At 64.3% G+C, this 27,796-nt stretch overlaps 1 protein-coding gene across 3 annotated transcripts; it reads right to left on the reverse strand.

The window, feature by feature from the left end:
* Window positions 1-1,028: 1,028 nt before the first annotated feature.
* Window positions 1,029-27,663, reverse strand: LOC123368479 (B-lymphocyte antigen CD19-like). 3 transcript variants are annotated; one of them, XM_045013307.1, is made up of 17 exons: window positions 27,390-27,663; window positions 24,910-25,188; window positions 17,925-18,167; window positions 15,621-15,917; window positions 13,393-13,485; window positions 12,956-13,004; window positions 12,558-12,628; window positions 11,103-11,210; window positions 8,725-8,775; window positions 8,458-8,523; window positions 7,280-7,339; window positions 6,933-6,992; window positions 6,488-6,559; window positions 4,228-4,305; window positions 4,066-4,146; window positions 1,577-1,660; window positions 1,029-1,457 (listed from the first exon to the last, which is right to left on the reverse strand). In XM_045013307.1, exons 1-17 carry the CDS (start codon window positions 27,412-27,414, stop codon window positions 1,378-1,380), a joined length of 1,797 nt encoding a protein of 598 aa, XP_044869242.1. In that variant the 5' UTR covers window positions 27,415-27,663; the 3' UTR covers window positions 1,029-1,377. The 3 variants fall into 3 exon arrangements, with proteins under 3 accessions (XP_044869242.1, XP_044869243.1, XP_044869244.1); XM_045013308.1 differs by lacking the exon at window positions 8,725-8,775; XM_045013309.1 differs by lacking the exon at window positions 1,577-1,660.
* Window positions 27,664-27,796: the final 133 nt, after the last annotated feature.

Raw genomic sequence — 27,796 nt, forward strand, 5'->3', positions numbered from 1 at the left:
TGGGTACAGACATGGGGGGCCCTGTCCCCAGCCTGTCATTGGGGGGTGGGTACAGACATGGGGGGGGCCTGTCCCCAGCCTGTCATCGGGGGGTGGGTACAGACATGGGGGGCCCTGTCCCCAGCCTGTCATGGGGGGGTGGGTACAGACACGGGGGGGGGCCCTGTCCCCAGCCTGTCACTGGGGGGTGGGTACAGACATGGGGGGGGCCTGTCCCCAGCCTGTCATCGGGGGGTGGGTCCAGACATGGGGATCCCTGTCCCCAGCCTGTCATGGGGGGGGTGGGTACAGACATGGGGGGGCCTGTGCCCAGCATGTCATGGGGGGTACAGACATGGGGGGCCCTGTCCCCAGCCTGTCATGGGGGGGTACAGACATGAGGGGATCCCTGTCCCCAGCCTGTCATCGGGAGGTGGGTCCAGACATGGGGATCCCTGTCCCCAGCCTGTCATGGGGGGGGTGGGTACAGACATGGGGGGCCCTGTCCCCAGCCTGTCATCGGGGGGTGGGTACAGACATGGGGGGCCCTGTCCCCAGCCTGTCACTGGGGGGTGGGTACAGACATGGTGGGCCCTGTCCCCAGCATGTCATTGGGGGGTGGGTACAGACACAGGGGGGGGGCCTGTGCCCAGCCTGTCATCGGGGGGTGGGTACAGACATGGGGGGCCCTGTCCCCAGCATGTCATCGGGGGGTGGGTACAGACATGAGGGGATCCCTGTCCCCAGCCTGTCATGGGGGGGTACAGACATGGGGGGCCCTGTCCCCAGCCTGTCATCGGGGGGTGGGTACAGACACGGGGGGATCCCTGTCCCCAGCCTGTCATCGGGGGGTGGGTACAGACATGGGGGGATCCCTGTCCCCAGCCTGTCACTGGGGGGTGGGTACAGACATGGGGGGGGCCCTGTCCCCAGCCTGTCACTGGGGGGTGGGTACAGACATGGGGGGGGCCTGTCCCCAGCCTGTCATCGGGGGGTGGGTACAGACATGGGGGGGTGGGCCTGTGCCCAGACTGTCATCGGGGGGGAGATACAGACACGGGGGGGCCCTGTCCCCAGCCCGGACATGCACGCGTCAGACGCCGCGGGAATGCGGTTCGGCCCAGCTGGATGGAGCAGCCCGTGTGGGGCAGCCGAGCCTGGGTGGGGGCAGGCCAGAGGCCCCTGGGGGCACGGTGTGGCTGGCCATTGCAGAGCCATGGGAACAGTGTCTGGAGCCCACAGCCCCCCCGCAGCCTTGGGGCTGTCCCTGGCGGCGGGACCCAGGACGTGAGGCCGGGATGGGGAGCGGATCCATGGGGGCGCAGGGCCCTCCCGGGAGCTCTGTGCTCGTGGGCTCAGCTACACTCGCTGCCTGTCTCGGCCCAGGGGCGGCGTTTCCTAGTCCCGAGTCAGGCTCCGGGGCACCCCCCGCCTGGGGGGTTCAGCTCCGACGGGCCCTGGGGCCCTGAGCCCAGCAGCTGCAATGAGAGCAAAACAGGTGAGAGCCCAGGGGCGCCCCCCTCACTGACCTCTGCCCCCAGGCCCCGCCCCGGGTACCCCCCAGTGCCCATCTCACCACCACCCACCCATCACTCACCGTCTCCTCGCAGCTCCACGCTCCCCTCCCGGGAGGGCAGGACGCAGCCCGGCCCCCCCTCCATGTTCTCGTAGGAATCGGCATCTGCGGACGGGAGCCGGGCTCAGAGCCAGGGCCTGGGGGGGCTGTTGCCCCCACTCCACCCCCCCATACACACCTCATCTCCGGTAGGCTGGGAGGGGCTCAGCCCCCCACCTCCCCCTTCTCCTGGGGAGCCTCCCCCTGCACCCCTGGCCCTGGACAGGGGCAGAAACATCTTGGGTGCAGCAGGGAGAGGGCCTGGTGTGGGGGCCCCAAGGCCAGGGATGGTCCCTGCATGCTGGGATATTGGGGTCACCCCAGGGAGGGTGTGATGGAGCAGGGGCTGTTTGTGTGGTTGATAGGTGAGAGCAGGGACTGTCTGTGTGGTTGGTAGGTGAGAACCAGGTCTGCAGCTGTAACATGAGCCTGGCCTGGGGGAGGGGAGGTCTCACCTCTGGCTGGGGCTAGACAAAGGGAAGGGTGGAGTGGAGGCAGTCTTCGGTTTGGGAGCTGGGTGGTGGGTTTTCAGGGGGTCCTAGGCTGGGATCCAAGCACCCTGAACCCCCCAGAAAGGCCAGATCGAGGGGTCCTGGCTCTGAACACAAGCTGGGCTGTATCCTGTGTTCCTGTTGTTCAATAAACCTTCTGTTTTACTGGCTGGCTGAGAGTCACTGTGAGTTCAGGAAAAGGGGTGCAGGGCCGGACTCCCCCACACTCCATGACACTGGTGGCAGCGGTGGGATCGACTGCACCCGTGGACGGCGCTTCCTGCAGTAAGTGACTGGGGAGCAGTAAAACGAAGGGGCGATTAACCCCTGGGCGAGTGTGACCAGAGAGAAGGACTTTGCAGTAACAGGGTCCCCCCGGGGGATCACAGCGAGCGATCCCAGGGGCGGAGGAGTCTGCAGCTTGACCCTGGCAAAGAGGTGGTGACCTCAAGGACTGGCACACTAGGGGTCCCCCTGGAACCCGTGGGGAGCGGCGAGCACCCCGGCCTGCGAGCGGCCAGCAGGAAGATGTATTCCCAGAAGCGCAAGTGTGAGCTGGTGGAGCTGTGCAAGCACAGGGGGCTGCACTGTGGGAAGCTCACCAAGGCCCAGCTGATTGCCCGGCTGGAGGAGAGAGATCGCAGGAATGAACCGGTCCCTGTCTCTGAGGGAAGCAGCCAGGCCGATGCAGCGCAGGCACCAGTGTCTGTACCCGCTGGGAGTGGTCAGCCGGCCGCTGAGGGCTCCTCGAGACCCCCCACCCCTAGGCGTAGGGGGAGGGGGAGGAAGAGCCCAGCTACCGAGGGCACCGTGACCCCCCCGGCCAGCAGGGGATCGGCCCGGCGAAGCTCACCCCCCAGCCGGGGATCATCCCGGCGACGCTCGGCCTCCGTGGAGCGCAGGCGGCTGGACTTGGAGAGGGAGATCAAACTGAGGGAGATGGAGGACCGGCAGAAGCAGCGTGAATTCGAGGAGAGGGAGAAGGAGAAGCAACGCAAACATGAGCTGGACCTGGCCCAGCTGAACAATAGGGAGGCCCCGGCTGCGGTGAGCGAGGGGGGGCCCAAGCCTACAAAGAGCTTCGATAAGAACTTCCTGGCCCGGCGTAAGGAGGGGGAGGACATAGACACCTTCCGGACGGCCTTTGACAATGCCTGCGAGCTGCGCCAGGTTGACCCTGCAGACCTGGCTCTCACCTACCAACCACACAAACAGCCCCTACTCCATCACACCAGTGTCACGGAGTGTGGGGGAGTCCGGCCCTGCACCCCTCTTCCTGAACTCACAGTGACTCTCAGCCAGCCAGTAAAACAGAAGGTTTATTGAACAACAGGAACACAGGATACAGCCCAGCTTGTGTTCGGAGCCAGGACCCCTCGATCTGGCCTTTCTGGGGGGTTCAGGGTGCTTGGATCCCAGCCTAGGATCCCCTGAAAACCCACCACCCAGCTCCCAAAACCGAAGACTGATTCCACTCCACCCTTCCCTTTGTCTAGCCCCAGCCAGAGGTGAGACCTCCCCTCCCCCAGGCCAGGCTCATGTTACAGCTGCATACCTGGCTCTCACCTACCAACCACACAGACAGTCCCTGCTCTCACCTATCAACCACACAGACAGCCCCTACTCCATCACAGAGGGGGGCTGGGAGATGGGGTGACCCCAGGGGTGTCAGGGTACTAGGGTATGGGAGTGACCCAGGGAGGGGGATCGGGGCACTGGCTATAGTGGTGACCCTTGGGATGGGGGCTCAGGGCACTAGGATATGGGGTGACCCCAGAAAGGGGGACTTGGGGTGCTGAGATATGGGGGTGACCCCAGGTAAGGGGGCTTGGGGTACTGAAATATGGGGTGACCCCAGGGAGGGGAACTCAGGGGTGCTGAGATATGGGGGTGACCCCAGGTAAGGGGGCTTGGGGTGCTGGGATATGCGGGTGACCCTGAGTGGGATATTGGGGTCCCAACCCCGTTCCTGGAGCTCACCTTCCTCCTGGCTGCGGTCCCGGAGGCGCCGAACAGGGGCTGCATACAGGGCCCCGGCCATCTCCTCATAGGCCTGGGAGCCTGTGGGGAACAAGGGGGCATCAGGGAAAGGTCTGGGGACCCCTCACTCACCCCCCCCCGGGGGAGCTCCCAGCCCCTCACCAGCAGAGCCCTCGCTGTGTCCGTCCTGCCGATCCCGCTCCGGCTCCTCACACGCACCCAGCAGCAGCATCCGCAGGTCTGGGGGGAGAGACCAGCCACTGGGTGAGGCCACTCAGCGCCCCTACAGGCACCCCGGGATACACACAAACACACACAGTGCCCCCTACAGGCACCCCGGGATATACACACACACAGCGCCCCCTACAGGTATCCTGGGATACACACACACACACACACACACACACACAGTGCCCCCCTACAGGCACCCCGGGATACACACAAACACACACAGTGCCCCCTACAGTCACCCCGGGATACACACACACACACACACACAGTGCCCCCCTACAGGCACCCCGGGATACACACACACAGCGCCCCCTACAGGCACCCTGGGATCCCCTTCCCCCCCCACACACACACTGCCCCCCTACAGGCACCCCGGGATACACACACACACACAGAGCGCCCCCTACAGGTATCCTGGGATCCCCCCCCACACACACACAGTGCCCCCCTACAGGCACCCCGGGATACACACACACAGCCCCCCCTACAGGTATCCTGGGATCCACACACACAGCACCCCCTACAGTCACACAAGGATCCACACACACACAGCGCCCCCTACAGTCACCCTGTGATCCCCCCCCACACACACACACAGTGCCCCCCTACAGGCACCCTGGGATACACACACACTGCCCCCCTACAGGTATCCTGGGATCCAAACACACAGCACCCCCTACAGTCACCCCAGGATCTACACACACACAGCGCCCCCTACAGGCACCCTGGGATCCCCCCCCCCACACACACACACAGTGCCCCCCTACAGGCACCCTGGGATACACACACACTGCCCCCCCTACAGGTATCCTGGGATCCAAACACACAGCACCCCCTACAGTCACCCCAGGATCTACACACACACAGCACCCCCTACAGGCACCCTGGGATACACACACAGATCCCGCCCCCTACAGGCACCCCGGGATCCCCCTCCTCCCCCACACACAGTGCCCCCTACAGGCACCCCGGGATACACACAAACACACACAGTGCCCCCTACAGGCACCCCGGGATCCCCTCCACACACACATTGCCCCCTACAGGCACCCCGGGATACAAACACACACACACACAGAGTGCCCCCTACAGGCACCCCAGGATACACACACACAGCGCCCCCTACAGGCACCCTGGGATCCCCCTCCCCCCACACACAGCGCTCCCTACAGGCACCCCAGGATAAACACACACACAGTGCCCCCTACAGGGACCCCGTGATCCACACATACACACAGAGCACCTCCTACAGACACCTCGGGATCCACACACTGTGACGGAGCAGGAGGAAGGGCGGATGGATGTGGGAATGTTGCAGGGGGGTTACATTGGGGATGGGGGACTTCCCTTGAAGGAAGCTCCCTGAGCTGTAACCTGAGCCAGGAGGGGGGTGGGGAGAAGTGACACCGTCTGCCCCAGAGACCGAACAAAGGGAGGAGGAGCAGTGGGGAGGGGGAGAGCTGCTGGAGGAAGTTTTGTTTTCAGTTTTGGGCTGGGGGGTGCAACGCAGGGAGCCCCAAGCTGGGGTCTAAGCTCTCTGAACCCCCAGAAGAACTTGATTGAGGGGTCCTGGTTGTACCTACAAGCCCTGCTTGGGACTGTGTTCCTGTCATCTAATAAACCTGCTGTGTTACTGGCTGGCTGAGAGTCAGGGTCAATCTCAGGAAGAGGGGTGCAAGGCCCTGACTCCCCCACACTCCGTCACACACACACACAGCGCGCCCCCTATAGGCACCGTGAGATCCACACACACAGCACCCCCTACAGGCACCCCAGGATCCACACACACACACAAACACAGTGCCCCCTACAGGCACCCCGGGATACACACGCACAGCGCCCCCTACAGGCACCTGGGATTTACCCCACAAGCACAAACACACACGGCACCCCCTATGGGCACTTCAGGATCCCCCTCCAAACACAGCACCCCCTACAGGCACCCCAGGACTCACCGCGTCACACACACCTCCTACAGGCTCCATGGGATTCACACACACACACAGACAGTGCCCCCTACAGGCACCCCGGGACTCACCCTCCCCATACGCCCCCTACAGTCTCCATGGGATTCACATACACACAGTGCCCCCTATAGGCACCCTGGGATCCCAGACACACGCAGATCCTGGGGGGGAGACTGACCCCAAGCCCCCCACCCAGGGACCCCCACCATCCCTGAGCCCATCACCTGTTACAAGCCGCGCAGCTCCGGGGCTCAGCGGGGCGCTGTCCTCCTCCGTGTTCTCGTAACACTCGCTGTCTGCCAACAGAGGGGGCAGATCCCTGTCAGCAGCAGCCTGCGCCTGCTCCCCTCCGATGGGCTGTGGGGCTGGGGCACCCTACCGGGGTGGGAGGGGGCAAGCCCCTGGGCTGCCTGGAGTTACCAGGGATCCCATTACCGGGGCCATAGGCCAGTGTTACCAGGGGAGCCGTTACCGGGGTGATGAATGGTTGCAGGGGTGCTGTTACCAGGGTGATGCTCTGGACAAACCTGGGAAACCATTGCCCTGGGCGCGCAGATCCCCACCCACCCCCAAACCCCGGGGTGATGAGCCCCTCCCGCCCTGGGGGGATGCCTGGGAGCGGGCTGTGGCCTCCGGGCAGCCCCCCGCCAGCACCCCACACTTTGTTACCTTCAGAGACCTGGTCTTCGGCCCCGGGGCTCTGGCGAGCATTTGTGTAGTGGGCAGCGTCTGGGGACCGGGATGGGGGAGACCAGTAAGTGAGAGATACGGGGGGAAGCTGTGGAACTGGGGGTGCAGGGCAGGGGGCTCTGTCAGCCCAGGGGAGACCCCCCGAAACTCCACACTCAGCCCTGCCCCCCACCACACCACAGCCTCACCCCCCCCACCCCAAGATCCTGCTCTCAGCCCTGCCCCCCCCCCTTCCCCAGCCAGGACCCCGCCCTCAGCCCTGCCCCCCCCCTTCCCCAGCCAGGACCCCGCCCTCAGCCCTGCCCCCCATCCAAGTCCCCCATTACCTGAAGCCCAGTTGCCTCCTGCTCTGTTCTCCTCCAGACTGTTCTCGTAGCAGGCGCTGTCTGGGGGAAGGACGGGAGGGCGTCAGGGGAGCGGATGCCCCTAAACAGGCCCTGAGCTTCACCCCCTGTGGAGACCGCAGGCTGGCTCAGGGGGGCGGGGAATGGGGCCTGGGGCCTGTCCCCTCTAGGGGCGCCGGCTCCCATCTGGCCCCAGGGCAGGGACGGCCCGGCTCAGGGGGGTAGAGAATGGGACATGGGGCCTCTCCCCTTTAGAGGTCGCCAGCCCCGATGCACTCCAGGGCAGGGACGGGCCGGCTCAGGGGGGTGGGGAATGGGACCTGGGGCCTCTCCCCTTTAGAGGTCGCCAGCCCCGATGCACTCCAGGGCAGGGACGGGCCGGCTCAGGGGGGTGGGGAATGGGACCTGGGGCCTGTCCCCTTTAGGGGTCACCGGCTCCCATCCGCCCCCAGGGCAGGGACGGGCCGGCTCAGGGGGGTGGGGAATGGGACCTGGGGCCTCTCCCCTTTAGGGGTCACCGGCTCCCATCCACCCCCAGGGCAGGGACGGGCCGGCTCAGGGGGGTGGGGAATGGGACCTGGGGCCTCTCCCCTTTAGAGGTCGCCAGCCCCGATGCACTCCAGGGCAGGGACGGGCCGGCTCAGGGGGGTGGGGAATGGGACCTGGGGCCTGTCCCCTTTAGGGGTCACCGGCTCCCATCCGCCCCCAGGGCAGGGACGGGCCGGCTCAGGGGGGTGGGGAATGGGACCTGGGGCCTCTCCCCTTTAGGGGTCACCGGCTCCCATCCGCCCCCAGGGCAGGGACGGGCCGGCTCAGGGGGGTGGGGAATGGGACCTGGGGCCTCTCCCCTTTAGAGGTCGCCAGCCCCGATGCACTCCAGGGCAGGGACGGGCCGGCTCAGGGGGGTGGGGAATGGGACCTGGGGCCTGTCCCCTTTAGGGGTCACCGGCTCCCATCCGCCCCCAGGGCAGGGACGGGCCGGCTCAGGGGGGTGGGGAATGGGACCTGGGGCCTCTCCCCTTTAGGGGTCACCGGCTCCCATCCGCCCCCAGGGCAGGGACGGGCCGGCTCAGGGAGGTCAGTCCCGTCTCATCCCCTGTGCAGTGGGTGGTGCAGGGTAAGGGTTGGGGAGCTGGGGGTGGTTTTGGGGGGGCTGTTACCGCTGGACTCCTTGTCCCCCATGCACAGTTTCATGTCCCCGTTGGTGTTTTCGTAGCCATCGCCATCTGGAGCCAGGAGAGAAAAACAGAACAGGTGACCCCAAGCAATGGCCCTGGGGGGGGGGGGCAGCCCGGCCCCTTCCATCACCCCTCCCCATGCCCCCCATCCTGTCCCCTCCCAGCGCCCCCTCCACCCCATTGCTGCCCTGTCATGCCCCAACACCCTTCTCTAACCCCAGCTCCCCGCCTCTCCTGCCCCCCACTCACCCTCGGGTGCTTGTTCTTCCTCACTGTCTGGGTGCTCATACTCCTCCTCATCTATGGGGAGAGGGGGTGTCAATGTGGGTCTTGCGCCCCCCCAGTCCCCTTTACTCTGGTCCCTCCCTGTGCTGAGCTGCCATCTCTCGCTCCATAGGGCCCTCTGGGGGTGGGGGGCAAGTATCCCCTCCCCCATCTGTCCCTGTAATCCCCCTGCCCCTCCCACCCACTGCACCCCATGCCAATCACTCCCCCTGTCTGGCCATCACCCCCTTTCTGGCTCTTCCTGCCTGTGGCTGGCCCCCATTGCTGCCCCCCATCCCGTCTGGGCCCCCATTACCCCCACTTTCCCCCACTATGTGCCCCTGCCCCCTCAGTACCCCCCACCCCACCCCTCATCTGGCTGTATCCCCATCACACCCTGTGACACTCGATACCTTGGGGGAGCGTCCTGGAACCCCCATACTCCTCATTTGTATATACTGGTGATCTCACATAGAAAGCAGCCTTGTACGGTATGGGGGAAAGGTGATGATCTGCTGAGAGTCATTTCTCTATCCATAGATGTGTGTCGTTAGTGCATGTGAAGTTATGAGATTGTGTTGTGTGGTTGGCACTGAAACATGCTGTAAATTGGGGAATCAGCCAGATATCAGCTCCCCAGAGGCAACAGCAAGGAAAGTAACCGACGCCCGGGTGGGTGTCGAACAACCATCACCAGCCGTTGTCCAGCAAGGGAGCTAGGATGCAATGACTCCCCTGCATGAGGCCCCACCGGGGGAATTGCTCCGCCTGGCCTGGGGACTCAGCAACGCCCCAGACAGGCCTGGACTCGTGTGTCCCAAGCTGTGATGAACTGGGGCTGTTCTTAATGTTTCCTCTGAATACATTTCATACAATATCAGGGTTGGAAGAGACCTCAGGAGGTATTTAGTCCAACCCCCCCAATCCTGTGTGGGTTCCTCAGTTTCTGGCCGACACTCTGTCTCCTGGCAACTAATGGCCAGGGCCCTTCCCCCCTGCAAGGGGATGCTAAAGTTGGGGGAGAACAAGGAGGTCAGGTGACCTCCTGGCCCGGGAAAGGAGCTGAGCAGAGAGGAGGGGCTGGGGGGTGTCAGTCTGGAGCTGGCTGGGGACGAGGAGTGAGGGCAGACGTGGGGGTCTGGCTCACTGCCCCCCAGAATGGACCCGGCTGAGGGGTCCGGCTCGCGGTACCTACAAGCTCTGTGTTAGACCCTGTTCCTGTCATCGAATAAACCTCTGTGTCACTGGCTGGCTGGGAGTCACGTCTGACTGCGCAGTGGGGGGGCAGGACCCTGTGGCCCCCCCAGGACCCCGCCGGGGGGGACTCGCTGGGGGAAGCGCACGGAGGGGCAGAGGAGGCTGAATGCTCCAAGGAGAGACCCAGGAGGTGAAGCCGTGGGAGCTTCTTGCCCTGCAGACAGGCTGCTCCGAGGGAGAGGAGGCTCCCAGAGTCCTGCCTGGCTTGGTGGGGAGCAGTTCCAGAGCAGCGCCGGGGACGCCGTGACACAAGCACATGGGACTGAGGGTATAAAACAGACACAGGGCCCCAGGCTGGGCCTTTCTCCTCCCCCCCACCTACGCTGCGAGGAACAAGGGCGCTCAGAAGACTCCAGCTGAGGGGACTGGGCCAGGTTTCCAGGGTGAAATCTGTGTACTAGGAACTGCAATATCCCGGGGGGTGAGAAAAACTGCGTCATCGAGTGGTAGCCCAGTCTATAGGGTTGAGAGGTTAGACCGCAGGCTTATAGTTTATTCCTTTCGGTAACTAACTCTGACTTTTTGCCTATCACTTAATATCACTTAAAATCGCCCTTTTGTAGTCAACACACGTGTTTAACTGTTTCTCTTTACCAGTCAGTCTGTGTGAAGGGTTTGGTAAATCTGCTCCGGTTCACAAAGGCTGGTGTCTGTCCACCTTCCATTGATGAAGTGGGGAACCAGTTAATAAATTTGCACTGCTCATCTTGAGCAGGGCAAGAGGGCGCATTCCTGAGGCACCGTGCTGGGAGCTGGGGGGAGCTGGCTGGTGCCTTTCTCTGGGAGCATTCATGGGTGGCTCTGGGAGCAGGCACACAACCTAGCTGGGTGTGGGCTCCACGTGCGGCTGTGCTGAGTGATCCCAGCGCCGGGAGGGGTTTGCTGCTGGTCACTAGCAAGGCACCGCGAGAGACGGCCCAGGCTGGGGAGAGGACCCCGGGGATCCCGTCACACACCCCACCCCAATATGTGCCCCCCATCACTCCCGTCCTCCCAGTCTGTTCCCCTGCCCCCTCTCTGCACCCCACTCCTGCAGTGCTTGGAGAGCCGTGGTTGGGGGGCGGGGGGCTGGGTTGGGGTCACCTCAGGGGGGTTCTGATACTCACCCTCTGATTCGACAGTACTGATGGGCCCCTCTGCAGGCAGTGGCCTCCCCTGCCCTCTTGCATCCAGCACCATGTTCTCATAGGGCACTGCATTTGTCTGCCCGACACCTGAGAACAGGGGCAGGGTCAGAGCGGGGCCCCCAGAAGACGCACAGTGAGGGAAGGGCGGCACGGGCAGGGGGCGTCACACCAGCTGGCCTGGGCAGGAGCAGGGGAAAGGGGGTCAGTGCAGACAGATGTGGCAACTAGCCATCCCTGGGGTCGAGCCCCACAAGCCCTGGAGCTGGAAAGAAGCAGGGCATCAGCACGTCCCTCCCTGGGCCGACTGTGGGGACGCAGCCCCCTGGGTGACCGGCGTGAGGGTACACAAGGCAAGGGGGGCTCTGCATTAAGACAATGCCTATGATCCAGTCGCATGCTTCAGGGCTGTGGCCTGTCACGTGCAGGGTCAGGAAGGAACTTGCCCCCCTTTGGCTGGCTGGATTCTCAGTTTCATTTTCCCCTTCCTGTGAAGCACCAGGGACCGGCCGCGCTGGGGAGGGGACACCGGGCAGGCGGGCTCTGAGGGGGGTCAGAGAGCCCTCCCGGCACTTGGCTGGTGGGGCTGGCTCCCGTGCTCGGAGACACGCTCATGGCCCTTGGCAGGGTCAGGAAGGATTCTTTCCCCAGGTCAGATTGGCTGGGACACTGGGGGGCCGTGGGCTGCTGCAGGCGTTGGGGCACCCCAGGCTCCCCTGTTCTCTGCCTGGGGCCAGAACAGTTCAGCCCCCTTGGGACTAAACCACTTCAGTGCAACGGGTCCGTATGGGGGGGGGGGTTACAATGGGCTGTGAACCACAGGGGGTCAGGCTGACCCAATAGGCTCTTTGGGCCTTGATCGCTATGAAAATAGAGGGGGGCACTCACCTGGGGGGCAGGGTGCTCCTGTAGAGGGTGGGGAAGCAGGGGGGCAATGGGGTGTGGGGGACAGTCACCAGCTGTGTTCATAGGGGCAGACTGTTCTTGCGGCAGGCAGGGTGTGTGTTGGGGGCCAAAAGGAGCCGTCGGGGTGTTGGGGGACCCAGCGGAGGCAGGGGCCACACACTGGGGGTGTCCGCTGGGGGCAGGATGTTCCTGTGGGGGGCAGGGGCTGTTGGGGGGCTGGGTAGAAGGTGTTGGGGGGCAGTGGTTGTTGGGGGGCTGGGTAGAAGGTGTTGGGGCAGTGGCTGTTGGGGGGCTGGGGGGCTGGGTAGAAGGTGTTGGGGGGCAGTGGCTGTTGGGGGGCTGGGGAGCTGGATAGAAGGTGTTGGGGGGCAGTGGCTGTTGGGGGGATGGGTAGAAGGGGTTGGGGCAGAGGCTGTTGGGGGGCTGGATAGAAGGTGTTGGGGGGCAGTGGCTGTTGGGGGGCTGGGGGGCTGGGTAGAGGGTGTTGGGGGGCAGTGGCTGTTGGGGGGCTGGGTAGAAGGGGGCACTCACCAGCGATGTCTGCAAGGGGCAGGACATGCCCGTAAGGGGTGTGAGCCCCGTTCCCAGTCACCTTGAAAAACCTGGAAATGGAGTAATCATCACAGGGAAATCAGAATCACAAACTCCCCCCACACACCCCTGCCACCGCCAGGCAGAAACCCCGGCCCACCCTGCCCCCCACCGCTCCCAGAGACCCCACAGACATCGTGTGGGTCAGAGACATCCTGTGCCCAGCTGCCAGACACCCCAGAGCCTCCCGCCCAGCCAGGGACCCTCCTGCTTCCAGCAGCCCCCTCCCCACAGCCCACACAGACCCCCCTTCCAGCTCCCAGAGACACCCCCGTCCCGCCCGGGACACAGACCCTCCCTCCCCACCCCAGGTAGCAGGTTCTCCCCACCCAGGTCACCTCCTGGCCGGATCCATCAGGCGTTTCCTCCTCCTCCTGGTCTGCAGGGCTGGAACCGGACAGCACAGGGTGGTGAGGGGGGCTTAGGGGGGCCAGCCCCCCCGACCTCAGCCACCCCCCCAGTTCCCCCAGTGCTCCCCCCCAGCCAGCCCCCCTCCCTCCCTCACCCAGCCAGCCCCCCCTGCCCCACTCAGCATCTGTTCCACTCTGCCCCCACCCGACCTCTTCTCCCTATGGCCGGGGTCATCACCCCAGGACTGAAGGTACCGTCTGAGGGGGAAGGCGCCCCCCACAGTGGGGACCCACCCCCCCGGAGCCCGGAGCCCTGAGCCCAGTCACACCCACCCACCCCACAGCACAGAGCGGGCTGGGGGAAGGTCTGCAAGGAGGGACTGAGACGTGGGTCAGGATTGGGGGTGTCCCAGCCCCCCACTCACCTCGGCGGATCTGGTAGTATCCAAACAAGGAGGCCAGGCCAAGAGCAACGTATCCAAGTGCCGCAGCCCCCACGATCCAGGGCTGCCACCCTCCTGGGCAGAGACATCGTCACGGGCCTGGCCTCACCCCCCCATGTCCTCCCCATATCCCCTGTTACTGTCCCCCTGTACCCACCCCCACTAATACCCCCACCCCCTGGCCAGAGACATCGTCACGGGCCTGGCTCACCCCCCCATGTCCTCCCCATATCCCCCGTTACTGCCCCCCTGTACCCACCCCCACTAATACCCTCACCCCCTGGCCAGAGACATCATCACGGGCCTGGCTCACCCCCCATATCCCACCTGAGTCCCCCCCACTACTGTCCCCCTGTACCCACCCCCACTAATACCCCCACCCCCTGGCCAGAGACATCGTCAAGGGCCTGGCTCACCCCCCCATGTCCTCCCCATATCCCCCGTTACTGCCCCCCTGTACCCACCCCCACTAATGCCCCCACCCCCTGGCCAGAGACATCGTCACGGGCCTGGCCTCACCCCCCCATGTCCTCCCCATATCCCCCGTTACTGCCCCCCTGTACCCACCCCCACTAATGCCCCCACCCCCTGGCCAGAGACATCGTCACGGGCCTGGCCTCACCCCCCCATGTCCTCCCCATATCCCCCGTTACTGCCCCCCTGTACCCACCCCCACTAATGCCCCCACCCCCTGGCCAGAGACATCGTCACGGGCCTGGCCTCACCTCCCCATGTCCTCCCCACATCTCCCCCGCTACTGCCCCCCTGTTCCCTGCCCGTCTAATGCCCTCACCCCCTGGCCAGAGACATCGTCACGGGCCTGGCTCACCCCCCATATCCCACCTGAGTCCCCCCCACTACTGCCCCCCTGTACCCACCCCCACTAATACCCCCACCCCCTGGGCAGAGACATCGTCACGGGCCTGGCCTCACCCCCCATATCCCACCTGAGTCCCCCCTGCTACTGCCCCCCTGTACCCACCCCCACTAATACCCCCACCCCCTGGCCAGAGACATCATCACGGGCCTGGCTCACCCCCCATATCCCACCTGAGTCCCCCCACTACTGCCCCCCTTTACCCACCCCCACTAATGCCCTCACCCCCTGGCCAGAGACATCATCACGGGCCTGGCTCACCCCCCATATCCCACCTGAGTCCCCCCCACTACTGCCCCCCTGTACCCACCCCCACTCATACCCCCACCCCCTGGCCAGAGACATCTTTACGGGCCTGGCTCACCCCCATTTCCCCCCCACTACTGCCCCCCTGTACCCACCCCCACTAATGCCCTCACCCTCCCGGGCAGAGACATCGTCACGGGCCTGGCCTCACCCCCCATATCCCACCTGTGTCCCCCCTGCTACTGCCCCCCTGTACCCACCCCCACTAATGCCCCCAACCCCTGGGTAGAGACATTGTCACCCTCCTGCCCCACAACCCACCCTCCCCCCCAGGTCACTCTGCCCCCTACCTGTGCGGGCCGTGACCCCTCCCCCCCGGGTCACTCTGCCCCCTTACCTGTGCGGGCCGTGACCCCTCCCCCCCGGGTCACTCTGCCCCCCTACCTGTACGGGCCGTGACCCCTCCCCCCCGGGTCACTCTGCCCCCCTACCTGTGCGGGCCGTGACCCCTCCCCCCCGTGTCACTCTGCCCCCCTACCTGTGCGGGCCGTGACCCCTCCCCCCCGGGTCACTCTGCCCCCCTTCCTGTGCGTGCCGTGACCCCTCCCCCCGGGTCACTCTGCCCCCCTCCCTGTGTGGGCCGTGACCCCTCCCCCCCGGGTCACTCTGCCCCCTACCTGTGCGGGCCGTGACCCCTCCCCCCCGGTCACTCTGCCCCCCTACCTGTGCGGGCCGTGACCCCTCCCCCCGGTCACTCTGCCCCCCTACCTGTGCGGGCCGTGACCCCTCCCCACCGGGTCACTCTGCCCCCTACCTGTGCGGGCCGTGACCCCTCCCCCGCCGGGTCACTCTGCCCCCTACCTGTGCGGGCCGTGACCCCTACCCCCGGTCACTCTGCCCCCTACCTGTGCGGGCCATGACCCCTCCCCCCCGGGTCACTCTGCCCCCTACCTGTGCGGGCCGTGACCCCGCCCCCCGGGTCACTCTGCCCCCTACCTGTGCAGGCCGTGACCCCTCCCCCCCCGGGTCACTCTGCCCCCTACCTGTGTGGGCCGTGACCCCTCCCCCCGGTCACTCTGCCCCCTACCTGTGCGGGCCGTGACCTCCAGCTCCACGGCGTGGCTGTGGTTGCCCCGGACACAGCGGTAGGTCCCGGCCTGGTCGAGTGTCACTGCCGGCAGCACCAGGGCTGCCCCGGTGTCCAGGGTGAGCTGGAACTTGTAGGCTCCATAGCGCCGAGCTACCAGCTCCACCAGCTGCTGCCACGAGACGCCCGGGCCCAGCCGCTTCCAGGCCAGGGAGCCTTGGACCCAGGCGCCCGGCATGGAGCCATTGCAGGGGAGCCGGGCCGTGTCCCCCGCCAGCACCGAGAATGACGGCTCCCCTGCGGGGGACAGGGACACTCAGGGGCGGGACGGGAAGGGCCTGGGGGGTTGTAGGGCAGGAAGGCAGGAGCAGAGGGCAGGAGGCGATTGGGGTGCCGGGGTGCGGGAGGAACTAGAGTTGCCAGGTGTCCGGTTTTTGACTGGAACGCCCGGTCGAAAAGGGACCCTGGCGGCACTGGGCAGCACCGCTGACCTGGCCATTAAAAGTCCGGTTGGTGCAGGCTCCCTGCCCGGCTTAACGCAGCTCCCGGGAAGCGGCAAAATGTCCCTCGGCTCCAAGGTGCAGGGGTGGCCAAGGGGGCTCCATGCGATACCCCCACCCCAACCACCGACTCTGCACCTCCCATTGGCTGGGAACTGCGGCCAATGGGAGCCGTGGGGGCAGTGCCTGTGGGCACGGGCAGCACGCGGACCCCCCGTCCCCTACACCTAGGAGCCGGAGGGACATGCCGTCTGCTTCCCCAGAGCTGTTTGATGTCAGCACCACCCGGAGCCTGCAACCCAAACCCCCTCCCACACCCCAACCCCCTGCCCCAGCCCGGAGCCCCCTACCACACCCAAACTCCCCCCCCCAGACCCCTCACCCCCTCCCGCACCCCAACCCCCTGCCCCAGCCCGGAGCCCCCTCCCACACCCAAACTCCCCCCCAGAGCCCACACCCTGCACCCCAAACCCCTCATCCCTGACCCCAGCTGGAGCCCTCAGCCCCCCAACCCCAACCCCCTGCCCCAGCCCGGAGCCCCCTCCCACACCCAAACTCCCACACAGAGCCCACACCCCCTCCCGCACCCCAACCCCCTGCCCCAGCCCTGAGCCCCCTCCCACACCCAAACTCCCCCCCAGAGCCCACACCCCCTCCCGCACCCAAACTCCCCCCCAGAGCCCACACCCCCTCCCGCACCCAAACTCCCCCCCAGAACCCACACCCCCTCCCGCACCCCAACCCCCTGCCCCAGCCCTGAGCCCCCTCCCACACCCAAACTCCCCCCCAGAGCCCACACCCCCTCCCGCACCCCAACCCCCTGCCCCAGCCCTGAGCCCCCTCCCACACCCAAACTCCCCCCCAGAGCCCACACCCCCTCCCGCACCCCAACCCCCTGCCCCAGCCCTGAGACCCCTCCCACACCCAAACTCCCCCCCAGAGCCCACACCCCCTCCCGCACCCAAACTCCCCCCCAGAGCCCACACCCCCTCCCGCACCCAAACCCTCTGCCCCAGCCCTGAGCCCCCTCCCGCACCCAACCCCTCCCAGAGCCCACACCCCCTCCCGCACCCAAACTCCCCCCCAGAGCCCACACCCCTCCCGCACCCAAACTCCCCCCCAGAGCCCACACCCCCTCCCTCACCCAAACCCTCTGCCCCAGCCCTGAGCCCCCTCCCACACCCCAACCCCCTGCCCCAGGCTGGAGCCCCCTCCCACACCCAAACTCCCCCACAGAGCCCACACCCCCTCCCACACCCAAACCCTCTGACCCAGCCCTGAGCCCCCTCCCACACCCAAACTCCCACCCAGAGCCCACACCCCAACCCCCTGCCCCAGCCCGGAGCCTCCTCCCACACCCAAACTCCCTCCCAGAGCCCACACCCCCTCCCGCACCCCAACCCCTGCCCCAGCCCAGAGCCCCCTCCCACATCCCAACCCCCCCCAGAGCCCACAACCTGCACCCCAAACCCCTCATCCCTGACCCCAGCTGGAGCCCTCACCCCAACCCCCAACCCAGTTTGGAGCTGCCTCCCATTCCAAATCCTCAGCCCGACCCCCCAGCCTGGAGCCCCCTCCTGCACCCCAAACCCCTCATCCCTGGCCCCACCCCAAAGCCTGCACCCCCAGCCAGAGCCCTCACCCTCCCTTCACCCCAACCAGTGAAAATGAGCGAGTGGGTGAGGGTGAGGGAGAGCGAGCGATGGGGGGGGGGAGGAATGAGTTTGGGGGTTTCAGAGAAGGGGCAGGACAAGGATGTTCAGTTTTCTGCAGCTCTAGCCGGGGGCACAGCAGGGTCCCTCACCTCCCAGGTGCAGGTGCACAGTCCAGTTCTGGCTCCCGGCCTGGCACCGGTACTGCCCGGCGTCCCCTGATTCCAGCCTCTCAATGAGCAGGGTGCTGCCGTTGGGCCGATGCCGAGGGCCAGCGCGGTCAAACCGGTGGGTCCCATTGTTTGCATCCCTGAACCAGTCCACAGCAGTGGCATTTCCCGCGGCGCAGGGGAGCACGACCTGCCCCCCCTGGGTCCCAGAGATGTAGCGCTCCCCTGGCAGGGGTGAGAGTCAGCTCAGACCACAGCCCAGCCCCGTGTCCACCCCAGTCTCTGCCCTCTGGAGCAGCCCCCAGGTCCCCTGCTGCCTGCCCCCTCCTGGAGCAGGAGGAGCGGAGGCGAACTGAAAACATGAGCTGGAGGAGAGGCGGGGCAAGAGGACCTGCCACGGGGTAGGTGGGGAGGGACCCCGAGGTGCCAGTTCTGCAGGAAGCCTAGATGCCAAAGTTCCCCAGTGTAATGGGGCGGGGGGAGGGAGGCTATCGATTCCTCCCACACTGCCTGTGAGGAGGCCTGTGATTCGAATCAGGATGACCCAATGGACAGGCACAGCTGTGATGGGCTGAACAAGGCCTCAGGATTCTGCCACCCCCATCCCAGGAAAGGAGCGGTGGAGAAGTCCTCCAAGAGGCTTAGAGTGACGAGGAAGCAATTAATCAGAGTATCCGGGGGGGAGCTGTGTTAGTCAGGGTCTGTAAGAGCAGCAAAGAGTCCTGTGGCACCTGTGGCAAATTGCCGGTACGGTTATGCTGGGTCTCGCGCTCTCTCTTCTTTGGGGAAGGTGCAGGGCCCCATTGCTTGCCTCTGAACCGGTGTTTTTAATTGCCCCACTAGTGTCCTTGAGGAGTGGAGTGGAGAGGGAGGGACCTGGGCCCACCCTCTTCTCCAGGTCCCGACCCAGGGGCCCTGAGGATAGTGGTGAACCACTAGAACTGGTGGTTCCTTCCCCTGGGCTACTTCCCTCTCCTGCCCTTCAGCTTGTGGGGGCTTCCTGCCCTCCCTCTGCACAAGCCAGGTGCCCCTTACCGAGGGTCTTGGACTTTTCAGCCCACCGCAGCACTCCTCCAAACTGTCCTTTGTCTCTCTTCAAAACTGTTCTCTGCTCCAACTCCTTCAAACCACTCTCTGCTCCAACCAAGCCTTCCTGCTCCAACCCCCACACTGTCTGGCTGAAGCAGGGGGTTTATATCATGTGACTGACTGCTGGTGCTCTAATTGGCCTCAGGTGCTCTAATTGGCCTCAGGTGCTCTAGTTAATCTATAGCAAACCTTCCTCCCCTTGCAGGGAATAAGGCTCCCTGCTAACCCTCTCCTGCTGCCCTCTGGCCATGCTGTATCGCACACCTTATAGACTAACAGACGTATTGGAGCATGAGCTTTCGTGGGTGAGTACCCACTTAGTCGGATGCATCCCACGAAAGCTCATGCTCCAATACGTCTGTTAATCTACAAGGTGCCACAGGACTCTCTGCTGCAATTAATCAGAGGGGCTGCTGGAACGTCCAGTCAGGGGCCAGGAGGGCCCTAGAAAAGGAGCTGCAGACGACAGCTGTGGTTAGTTGCTTTGTGACGCTGGAGCAGAACGGAGTGTGTGCCTGGCTGGACGAGCAGCAGGACCAAAGACAATCTGCTGGCAGGGACTGGGGGAGCGAGAGGCTCCTGGCTGACGGCTAGGACTGAGCCAAAGACAGTTTGCTAGCAGGGACCAGGGGAGCAAAGAAGAAGCTCCTGGTTGGCTGTGGGGACTGAGTAAGGACTTAGCCCAGGGAAGGCTGCAAGAAAATCGTGTCCCCAGAGAAGCAGCCCTGGGGATATGGCCCCATACCCTGGCTGGACTATTTAAAGTCCAAAGCCCAGGGAGGGCTAGAGAGACACCACCAGAGGGGCACTGAGATAGGCCCCGGTGGACTGTATAAATCAGAAGGGGTCTGTTCACATGCAGACAGTGTGTGTGACTCAGCCAGAGGACTGAGTCGCTGAGAAAAACAGCTGAGAACCACCGAAAAGGGTCACCAGAACTAAAGATCACAGATGTGCTCAACCAGAGGGGGTGCTCGCAAGAGGTGGGTGCTGACCCCGTTACACCCCGGGGCCCTTGCTTGGTCCCAAGGCCACTGGAGTGTTCAGCCAAATGGCCGGTGTACAGTCCGGGGACTATGAATGGTTCAAACAGGCTTTGTTGCTTAAGTTTGAATAGACCCCTGAGGCAGACAGGAAAAGGTTCCGGCATGTACGAGAAACCCCAGGTGTCACGTACAAGGAGGTTGCCACCTTGCTGGGGGAATATCTCTGCAAGGGTGTAGCAGGGTGGACCCTGCTCCTGCCCTGAGGGGTTTAAAAGCAGCCTGGCAGGGCTTGAGAGCGGCTGCTCTGAAAGCTGGGCTGATTGGGGCAGTGGCTGCAGCTGGGCCACACCCCAATCAGGTCCAGCTGGCCCCTATAAGAGGCTGTGAGCCAGAAGCCCAAGGACAGTCTCTCTCTGCCTTCAGAGAGAGAAGGGCCTGGCTGCAGGGAGCTTGAGACTGGATACCTGAGTGGAGCAGGGCTGGGGAAAGGCTGAGGAGCTGGGGAGCTCCAGCCTGGAAAGCCCCAGGCTGCGGCCTAGCGAAGGGCAACTGGTACTGGGGGTTGCAGAGGGCAGCCCAGGTGTAGGCCAAGGCAGCAGGTCCAAACCCAACTTTGCCTGTGATGAGTAGGCTGATACTGCAGCCTGCCCCAGAGTGTGGGGCTAGACAATGACTGACAGTAGCCATATACTGAGGCAAGGTGGGGATAGAGGGTGGGGGTTCCCTGGGGAGGGGAGACCCAGAGAGAAAGGGGTTACTGCCAGGGGGCAGCACCCCATGTGAAAGGGCACCGGGTCCAGGGAGGGACACGGGGGCCTGAAGACAGGCGGATCACCGGCCTGCAGAGGGCGCTCCAGTGCTGGAACGAGCTAATTCCCAGAGTCACCAGCAGGAGGCGCCGCGGGGGTGATTCCGACCCATTTACAAAGGGGGGAAAGGGTGCAGGGCCACTCCTGCAGAGGATGGGTATAATCGGGTGGGATTGGAGCAGCTGTTGAACGTCTGCCCTCAGAAGCACAAAGACCTGAGAAGTGCAGGTACTCTAGCAGCAGAGCGGGGAGGAACCCACATCGGTGACTTGGAAGGGGAGTCGCCCAGAGGCCTCTCAGAGGTGGGACTCCAGGAAGCCCAGTGCACGGCTGCCCACGAATGCTGGAGCAGGCAGACCCCCTCCATGGGTCCCGAGAGACCTGAACTGTAATTACTGCAGTACAAAAGGATACCAGGTGGTGCAATGCCCAAAGCAAAAGGAAATCTTGGCCCAAGAGAGCCTGCAAAGGGCTAACGTGGCGAGGGAGGTGTCACGGAGTCCCCGGGCGCTGCTCTGGAACTGCTCCCCACCAAGCCAGGCAGGACTCTGGGAGCCTCCTCTCCCTCGGAGCAGCCTGTCTGCAGGGCAAGAAGCTCCCACGGCTTCACCTCCTGGGTCTCTCCTTGGAGCATTCAGCATCCTCTGCCCCTCCGTGCGCTTCCCACAGCGAGTCCACCCAGCGGGGTCCTGGGGGGGCCACAGGGTCCTGCCCCCCCACTGCGCAGTCAGACGTGACTCTCAGCCAGCCAGTAACACAGAGGTTTATTCGATGACAGGAACAGGGTCTAACACAGAGCTTGTAGGTACAGAGAACCGGACCCCTCGGCCGGGTCCATTCTGGGAGGCAGTGAGCCAGACCCCCATGTTTGCCCTCACTCCTCGTCCCCAGCCAGCTCCAGCCTGACACCCCCTCCAGCCCCTCCTCTGCTCAGCCCCTTCCCCGGGCCAGGAGGTCACCTGATCTCTTTGTCTCCAACACCTTCAGTTGGCACCTTTGCAGAGGGGGGGGCCAGGCCATCAGTTGCTAGGAGACAGAGTCCCAGGCATTCAGGTGCACTGGCCCCTTCCTCTGCAGCAATCCCACCCCCTGACCCCACCACCTGGATACTTAAGAACTGCAGAGGGGACACTGAGGCACCAACACCGTGTTCAGAGCGAACATTCAGAACATTCCCAGTTTGTCACAGGAGGACAGCCTGTAATGCAGGCTCAGAGCCAGCTGTGTCTATCCCGACCAGCCAGCTCCTGGGGCAGAGCTGGCCAGGGGAGGGGAGGAGGGAGACGGGCTTCTACTCCGAGCCCACTTGATGCCTGAGCCCAGGGGTGCACAAGAAGACGTCTCCCAGTGGGAGTGGAAGGTGGGGGTCAATGGGGAGCATTCATGGGATGGAGAGATTCTGGGACCGAGAGACTCTTGTTGGTGTGGAACAACCCCCCAAGGGGCTGTGTAACTTGGGGGGAAGGCTCCCCAACAGAAGCCATTCACCTGCCGATAGCTCAGATCCCGCACAGACACAGGAAGGCTCGGAGGGGGACCGGGGGGGCTGGTAGCTGGGGTCTGTGAAGGAGTAGGAAGCACAGACTGTCTGTGCGGGGGAGGGGAGAGCCAGAGGTTTAGGTGAAGATGCAGGAATTCAACTGTGAGCTGAGCTTGGCCTGGGGGAGGGGAGATGACACCTCTGGCCAGGGGAGACAAAGGAAAGGAGCTGAGGAAAGAGGAGGGGCCGGAGGGAATGGGCAGACGAGTGCTGGCTGGAGAACAGAGGGGAGGCAGGGAGACCGAGCTCTGATCCCCAAGGGGGGCTGTGGGGCCCCCCAAGATGGACCTATCCGGGGGATCCGGTTATCTGTGCCTGCAAGACCTGTGTTGGACTGTGTTCCTGTCGTCTAAATAAACCTTCTGCTTTACTGGCTGGCTGAGAGTCCTGATGAATCTGCAGGGAGTCCGGGGGTGCAGGACCTGACTCCCCCACACTCCGTGACAGGGTCCTTCAGCACATCCGCTTTGATGTACTCTTGGGAAGTGACTATGTCTCTCTGAGACAAGATCCAGACCTGGTGTCTGTAACCCCCGGAGAGCTAAAGCGAGAGAGCCCGGATCTCAGTCCTCCAGAGGGGGGCCAGGAGAGGGCTCATTCCACAGGGGAGCATAGGGCAGAGCCCAGTGGGGCAGTCGCCACCTCATCCCCATCGAAGTAGATGGGAGGGGGGCCGGGGGCACTGGGACACGGGCGCTGAGGTGATGCAGGCACAGCTGTGTGGTGCCCAGTGCAAACCCAACCCTGAGGGGGGTCGTCGGACCCTCCAGGTTACGGTGCCTGTAAGAAGGGTACATCTGAAATGGGGTCCCCAAGGAGGTTGGGGTGCCCAATCCGCTTCCAGAGGCAGTGCTGACGGGAGGATGGGTCGGAGAACAGGCCAGACAGCGCCCGCCTGGCCTGACACCAGCAAGCTACCTGGCAGGGGACGTAACACCTCCAATGGGGTGTGAGTTACCAGGGACAGGGCTTAGCAGGGCTGAGACCGAGGCTTTGTCCCGTGGTGGAGAAACACACACAGCAACAGGGGCCGGGCCCGGACCCCAGCAGCTGAATTCCAGATCTAGCAGCAGAAGGGTCCCGCCTGGAAGAAGCTGAGGGCCCTTGCAGGCCACGGTGTTGCAAGACCCTGGGGGAGGATCGGCGGGAAAGATCCATGTGAGAGAAGGGACCCGGTACCGGGAAAGGGCTCCCTGAGGGAAAACACAACTTTGGGGGATCAGGAGGCAGCTGGTCGTCCACCAGAAGTACCACGGGTGGTAGTACCTGGCTGCGAGGTGCCTCTCTCTAGAGATATGGGGCTAGCGCACCGGGCAAAGGCTGCCCAAGAAATGCACAGGGGCCCACCCTTTCGAGCTGGTGTCCGGAAAGAGAGCGAGGGGTTCCTTCAGCTGGATGAGGGACGGCTGGGAGGGGAAGATGAAAGGCAAATTCTGGGGAAGGCTCACGGAGCTCATGGGTTTGGCCAGGGAGAATCTAGCCAGGGCCCAAGGGAAGGGCTGGTAGGACAGCCTGCTGGTTCCTATGGCACCGGGCGGTGGGAGGGGGCTTGTTGTTGCACAGGAACAAGTGTGACTCGCCTGGCAGCCGGGACCCCGGACAATGGCCTGGAGATGGGGGACCCAGCGACTGGTGACCAAGATGCTCAGCCCACCTTGGCAGTCAGCCGGTTCTGGCCAGTGGGAGGAAAATGGCTGAGGAGAGAGGACCCTGGTGACCTGACCAGCCAGTTCCAGCCAGAGGGGAACAAAGGACGGAAGAGAGAGGACCCCGGTGACCTGTTTGCCTGGGACCAAAGACAAAGGATGAGGAGGGGCCAAAGGGGGGATGATCTTGGGGGCTCAGCTGGAAGGAGGGGGTGGCTGTGCTGGAGAGGGAGAGCAGCCGGAGCCCACCTGGATTGGGGCGAGAGCTAGATGTGCTGGGCTGAGGGAGGCCAGGCCTGAGGCCGGAGAGTTTCCTGCGCTGGGTTCAGACGCTCATTAACCTCCTGTGTTACACTGGCTGAGTCACTGCAGGCTAAGGATCAGGGGGCATCGTTCCCTCTGGGGGTGGGAGCCCTGGCGGGTGCCGAGCGAGTGGACTCCCTGAGGGGCCCACGGCAGAGACAGGTGTGCTGAAAGCTCAGCGGTGCGTTTCCAGGCGGTGGCGGGGGCACCGAGAGAGAGTGCGACCTTCATGGGGGGCTGTCACGCCCAAGGGGGGCTGCTCCCAGGGGCCATACAGAGCCGAGACAGGGGACCTTTGAGTCCCTGACACTGCCCCCTGGATCTGCCCCCCTCCTCTCACTGGATCAGCCCCCTAACATTCCCCAAAACACTATCTGCCTCCTGGATCAGCCCCCCACATCTGCACTCCGCCCCGCACCCCACTGCCTGCCATGGCTTAGTCCCCTGGGCCAGCCCCACTCCTCCAGTGCCTGCCCCCTAACTCCCCACCCTGCCCTCCAACCACCACCTTCCCCCCAGTCATCTCTTCCATCCAGACTTTGCCCCACTGCCATGCCCCCCACCTCAGCCCCTCCACCCCCCCCCCGGACTCACGGCTCCCTGGCACGTTGAGCAGCACGTTCCCCCCGCTGTCCCCGTCCCACTGGCAGCTGTAGACGCCTGCGTCCGAGGTGGAGACGTTGGGCAGCACCAGTGACCCCTGGGCCCCGATGCCCATCCTGGTGTGGGGGGGCGGCTCCCCCAGGGTCACGTTCAGGCTCAGCAGCTCCTGGCCCCGTGGGTCCCTCCACAGCCAGGAGAGTGACAGCTGAGTGGGGGGGTCCCCATACAGAGCTCCGGTCCCCTCACAGGGCAGGACTGCAGCCTTCAACTCTGGGGGGGGGGGGAAGAGAGACATAAATGGGGAACCAGCCTCCTCCGCAGCCATGGCCTCCCAAGCCTCCCCCCTCAGTCACAGCCCCCCACCTTTCCCCAGCCCCACCGTGGCCTGATCCACAGACCATCCCCCTCACCACGGCCCCCGGTCCAGCCACCGCCTGGCCCATCCTCCACCCGTCACAGCCGGCTCGCCAGCCTCTCCCACACGCCCCCTGGCTCCCCCAGCCCTGAGACATCACCGGGCCCAGCCCTGGCCCAGACGCTCCCCTGCTCCCCCCTTAGCCTCCTCCCAGGCCCCAGGGCCTCAGCCTCCCGCCACGGTCTCCCTCAGCCACTGCTTCCCCCAGAACCTCCCACCTGTGGCGCTGACCCGTCTGGCCGACTCCCCCTGCCTCGGGGGGCCCCGATCCCGGCCGCCGCCACCCAGCCCAGCAGCGTCAGCAGCAGGAGGCAGCGTAGCTCGGGCGCCATCCCCTTGCCCAGTGCAATGGCCCCGCGGCGCCTGGCGAGGGGAGGGCCCCACGGCTGCTATTTCCAGCAAGGCCTTGTGGTTTGGCGGGCGGGTGGGGCCCTGGACCATGACGTTCTCGGCAGAGGGTCCCAGGGGGTAGCTGGGGCCCTGCAGCTGGTGGGGAAGGGTCATGGGGCTCCACAGCGGAGGGGTGCCAAGAGGGGGGTGCAGCCCCATAGATTGGGGGGGTGTTCTCTGATCAGAGGGGCGAGGCCTGAACGCCCCTGGGATTTCCTGCCTGTGACAAGGCATTGACTGAAGGGGACAGGAGATGGGGGCAGACCACATCCCCTGACCCCATCTCCCCCCTCCATATCCCCCACCTTGTGACCGCCCACCCTGTCTTGCTGCCCCACATCCTGTGTCCCCTCTCGTGGGTAGCTCCACCTCATCTTCCCCAGCGTGTCCCCTTCAGCCCATCGAACCTCTACCATGCTCCCTGTCTGCCCCAGGGCAGGCCCTGTGTCTGTGAGTGTCTCTCTCTACCCGGCCTCCACATTTCCTGGCACGTCCCTGGGGAACTCTGGGTTGGTGTAAACACCCTTGCAGGTGCACTAGGAGCGGTGGTGGGGGGGGGGTGCAGGGAGGGGGGCTGCTTTCTGCCCGGGTGATCAGGCCTGATGTTCTCACCATGTCCCGAGTTCTCCCTAAATCCTCAGCTCCTGGAGTCAGGGATTGGCAGGGGAATCCCAGCTCTCACTGGCATAGATGGGGCGGGGGGGGGCGGGGGCTGGAAATGCTGCCTCTGAAGGTTCGGAGACCAGGCAGCAAATGCACATTGTTCATTAGTGAAGGGGGGCGGGGTAAGAACAGCCTGTGATTCCTGGGTCTGATCCTGTGATTTTCAGGCCCAACCCCACAAAGGGGGGGAGATGCTAGGGTCTGTGTGGGTGGGTGGGGGGGGGTAGTTGTCAGGGTCCCTAAAGCAGTGGCTGCCCGAGGAATATGGTTGCTGGGGGTGATTGCTAGGGGGCAGTTGCCAAGAGGATGTGGTTGCTGGCAGTGAGTGGAAGGAGGAGCTCATTACCAAAGAGTGGTTGTGACAAAGTGGGTTTTTCCTCCCTATGTTATACGTGAGCATATGTGAGTCTTACTATTTTGCATGAATGCTGTGTGTGCCTCAGTTTCCCTGTGTGCTGCACCAATACCTCAGTGGAGGGAATAGGGGTGTGTGACTTTTGCTGAGACTCTTGGGGGCAGGTGAGGTGGCTCCAGCTGCCAGTACATAAGTGATGGACGTTGCTCTTCATAACCTGAGACCCAGGAGGGGGTGCCAGCAGGTGACACTTTGCCCGGGAAGCGAGACAAAGACCAGAGGAGGGGCAATGGGGGTGTCAGGGGCCAGGCAGCTGGAAGTCAGTCATTTTCTGCTGGCTTGGGGCTCAGGGGGAGGTCCAGGACCCTGGCTCTGGGCTCCCCTCCCCATATGATGGACTTTACTGAATGTTCCTGATGTTTGTGCTAACAAGCTCTGTCCTATACTGTGTTCCTGTCAACTAATAACCCGTCCATGTCACACACAGTCTGAGAGTCCCGACTGGCTGCAGAGTTGGGGTGCAGGGCTCTCTGGCTTCCCCAGGAGCCCAGCCTGGGTGGACTCGCTGTGGGAAGCGCATAGTGTGGAAGGGGATGCTGAATGCTCCGAGGTCAGACCCAGGAAGCCAAAGCCATGTAGGCTTCTTACCCTGGTGACTCCTGACTGGCTTCATTCGAAGCAGTTCCAGAGCATTGGTCCTGTGACTCTGTACTCAGTTGCCAGGGGGATGCAGTTGCCAAGGGCAGATGCCAGAGGTGGTTACCAGGGAGATTTAGTTGTCCAAAGTGGTTGCTGGGGTTGGTAGCTAGGGAGAAGCAGTTGACTGGTGTGGTTGCAGAGAGGAATGGTGGTTATGAGGGAGAGGCAGTTGCCAGGGGGGTTGCCAGGGAGAGGCTGTTGCCAGGGCTGGTTGTTGGGGGGATGCATTTGCCACGGTGGTAGCTAGGGAGAGGCGGTTGCTGGGGTGGTTGCCAGGGAGAGGCTGTTGCCAGGGCTGGTTGTGGGGGGGGGTTGCCAGGGAGAGGTGGTTGCCAGCGGGTTGCCAGGGAGAGGCA

The sequence above is a fragment of the Mauremys mutica genome, chromosome 4 (genome assembly GCF_020497125.1).
Source record: "Mauremys mutica isolate MM-2020 ecotype Southern chromosome 4, ASM2049712v1, whole genome shotgun sequence".
NCBI classification, from domain to species: Eukaryota; Metazoa; Chordata; order Testudines; family Geoemydidae; genus Mauremys; species Mauremys mutica.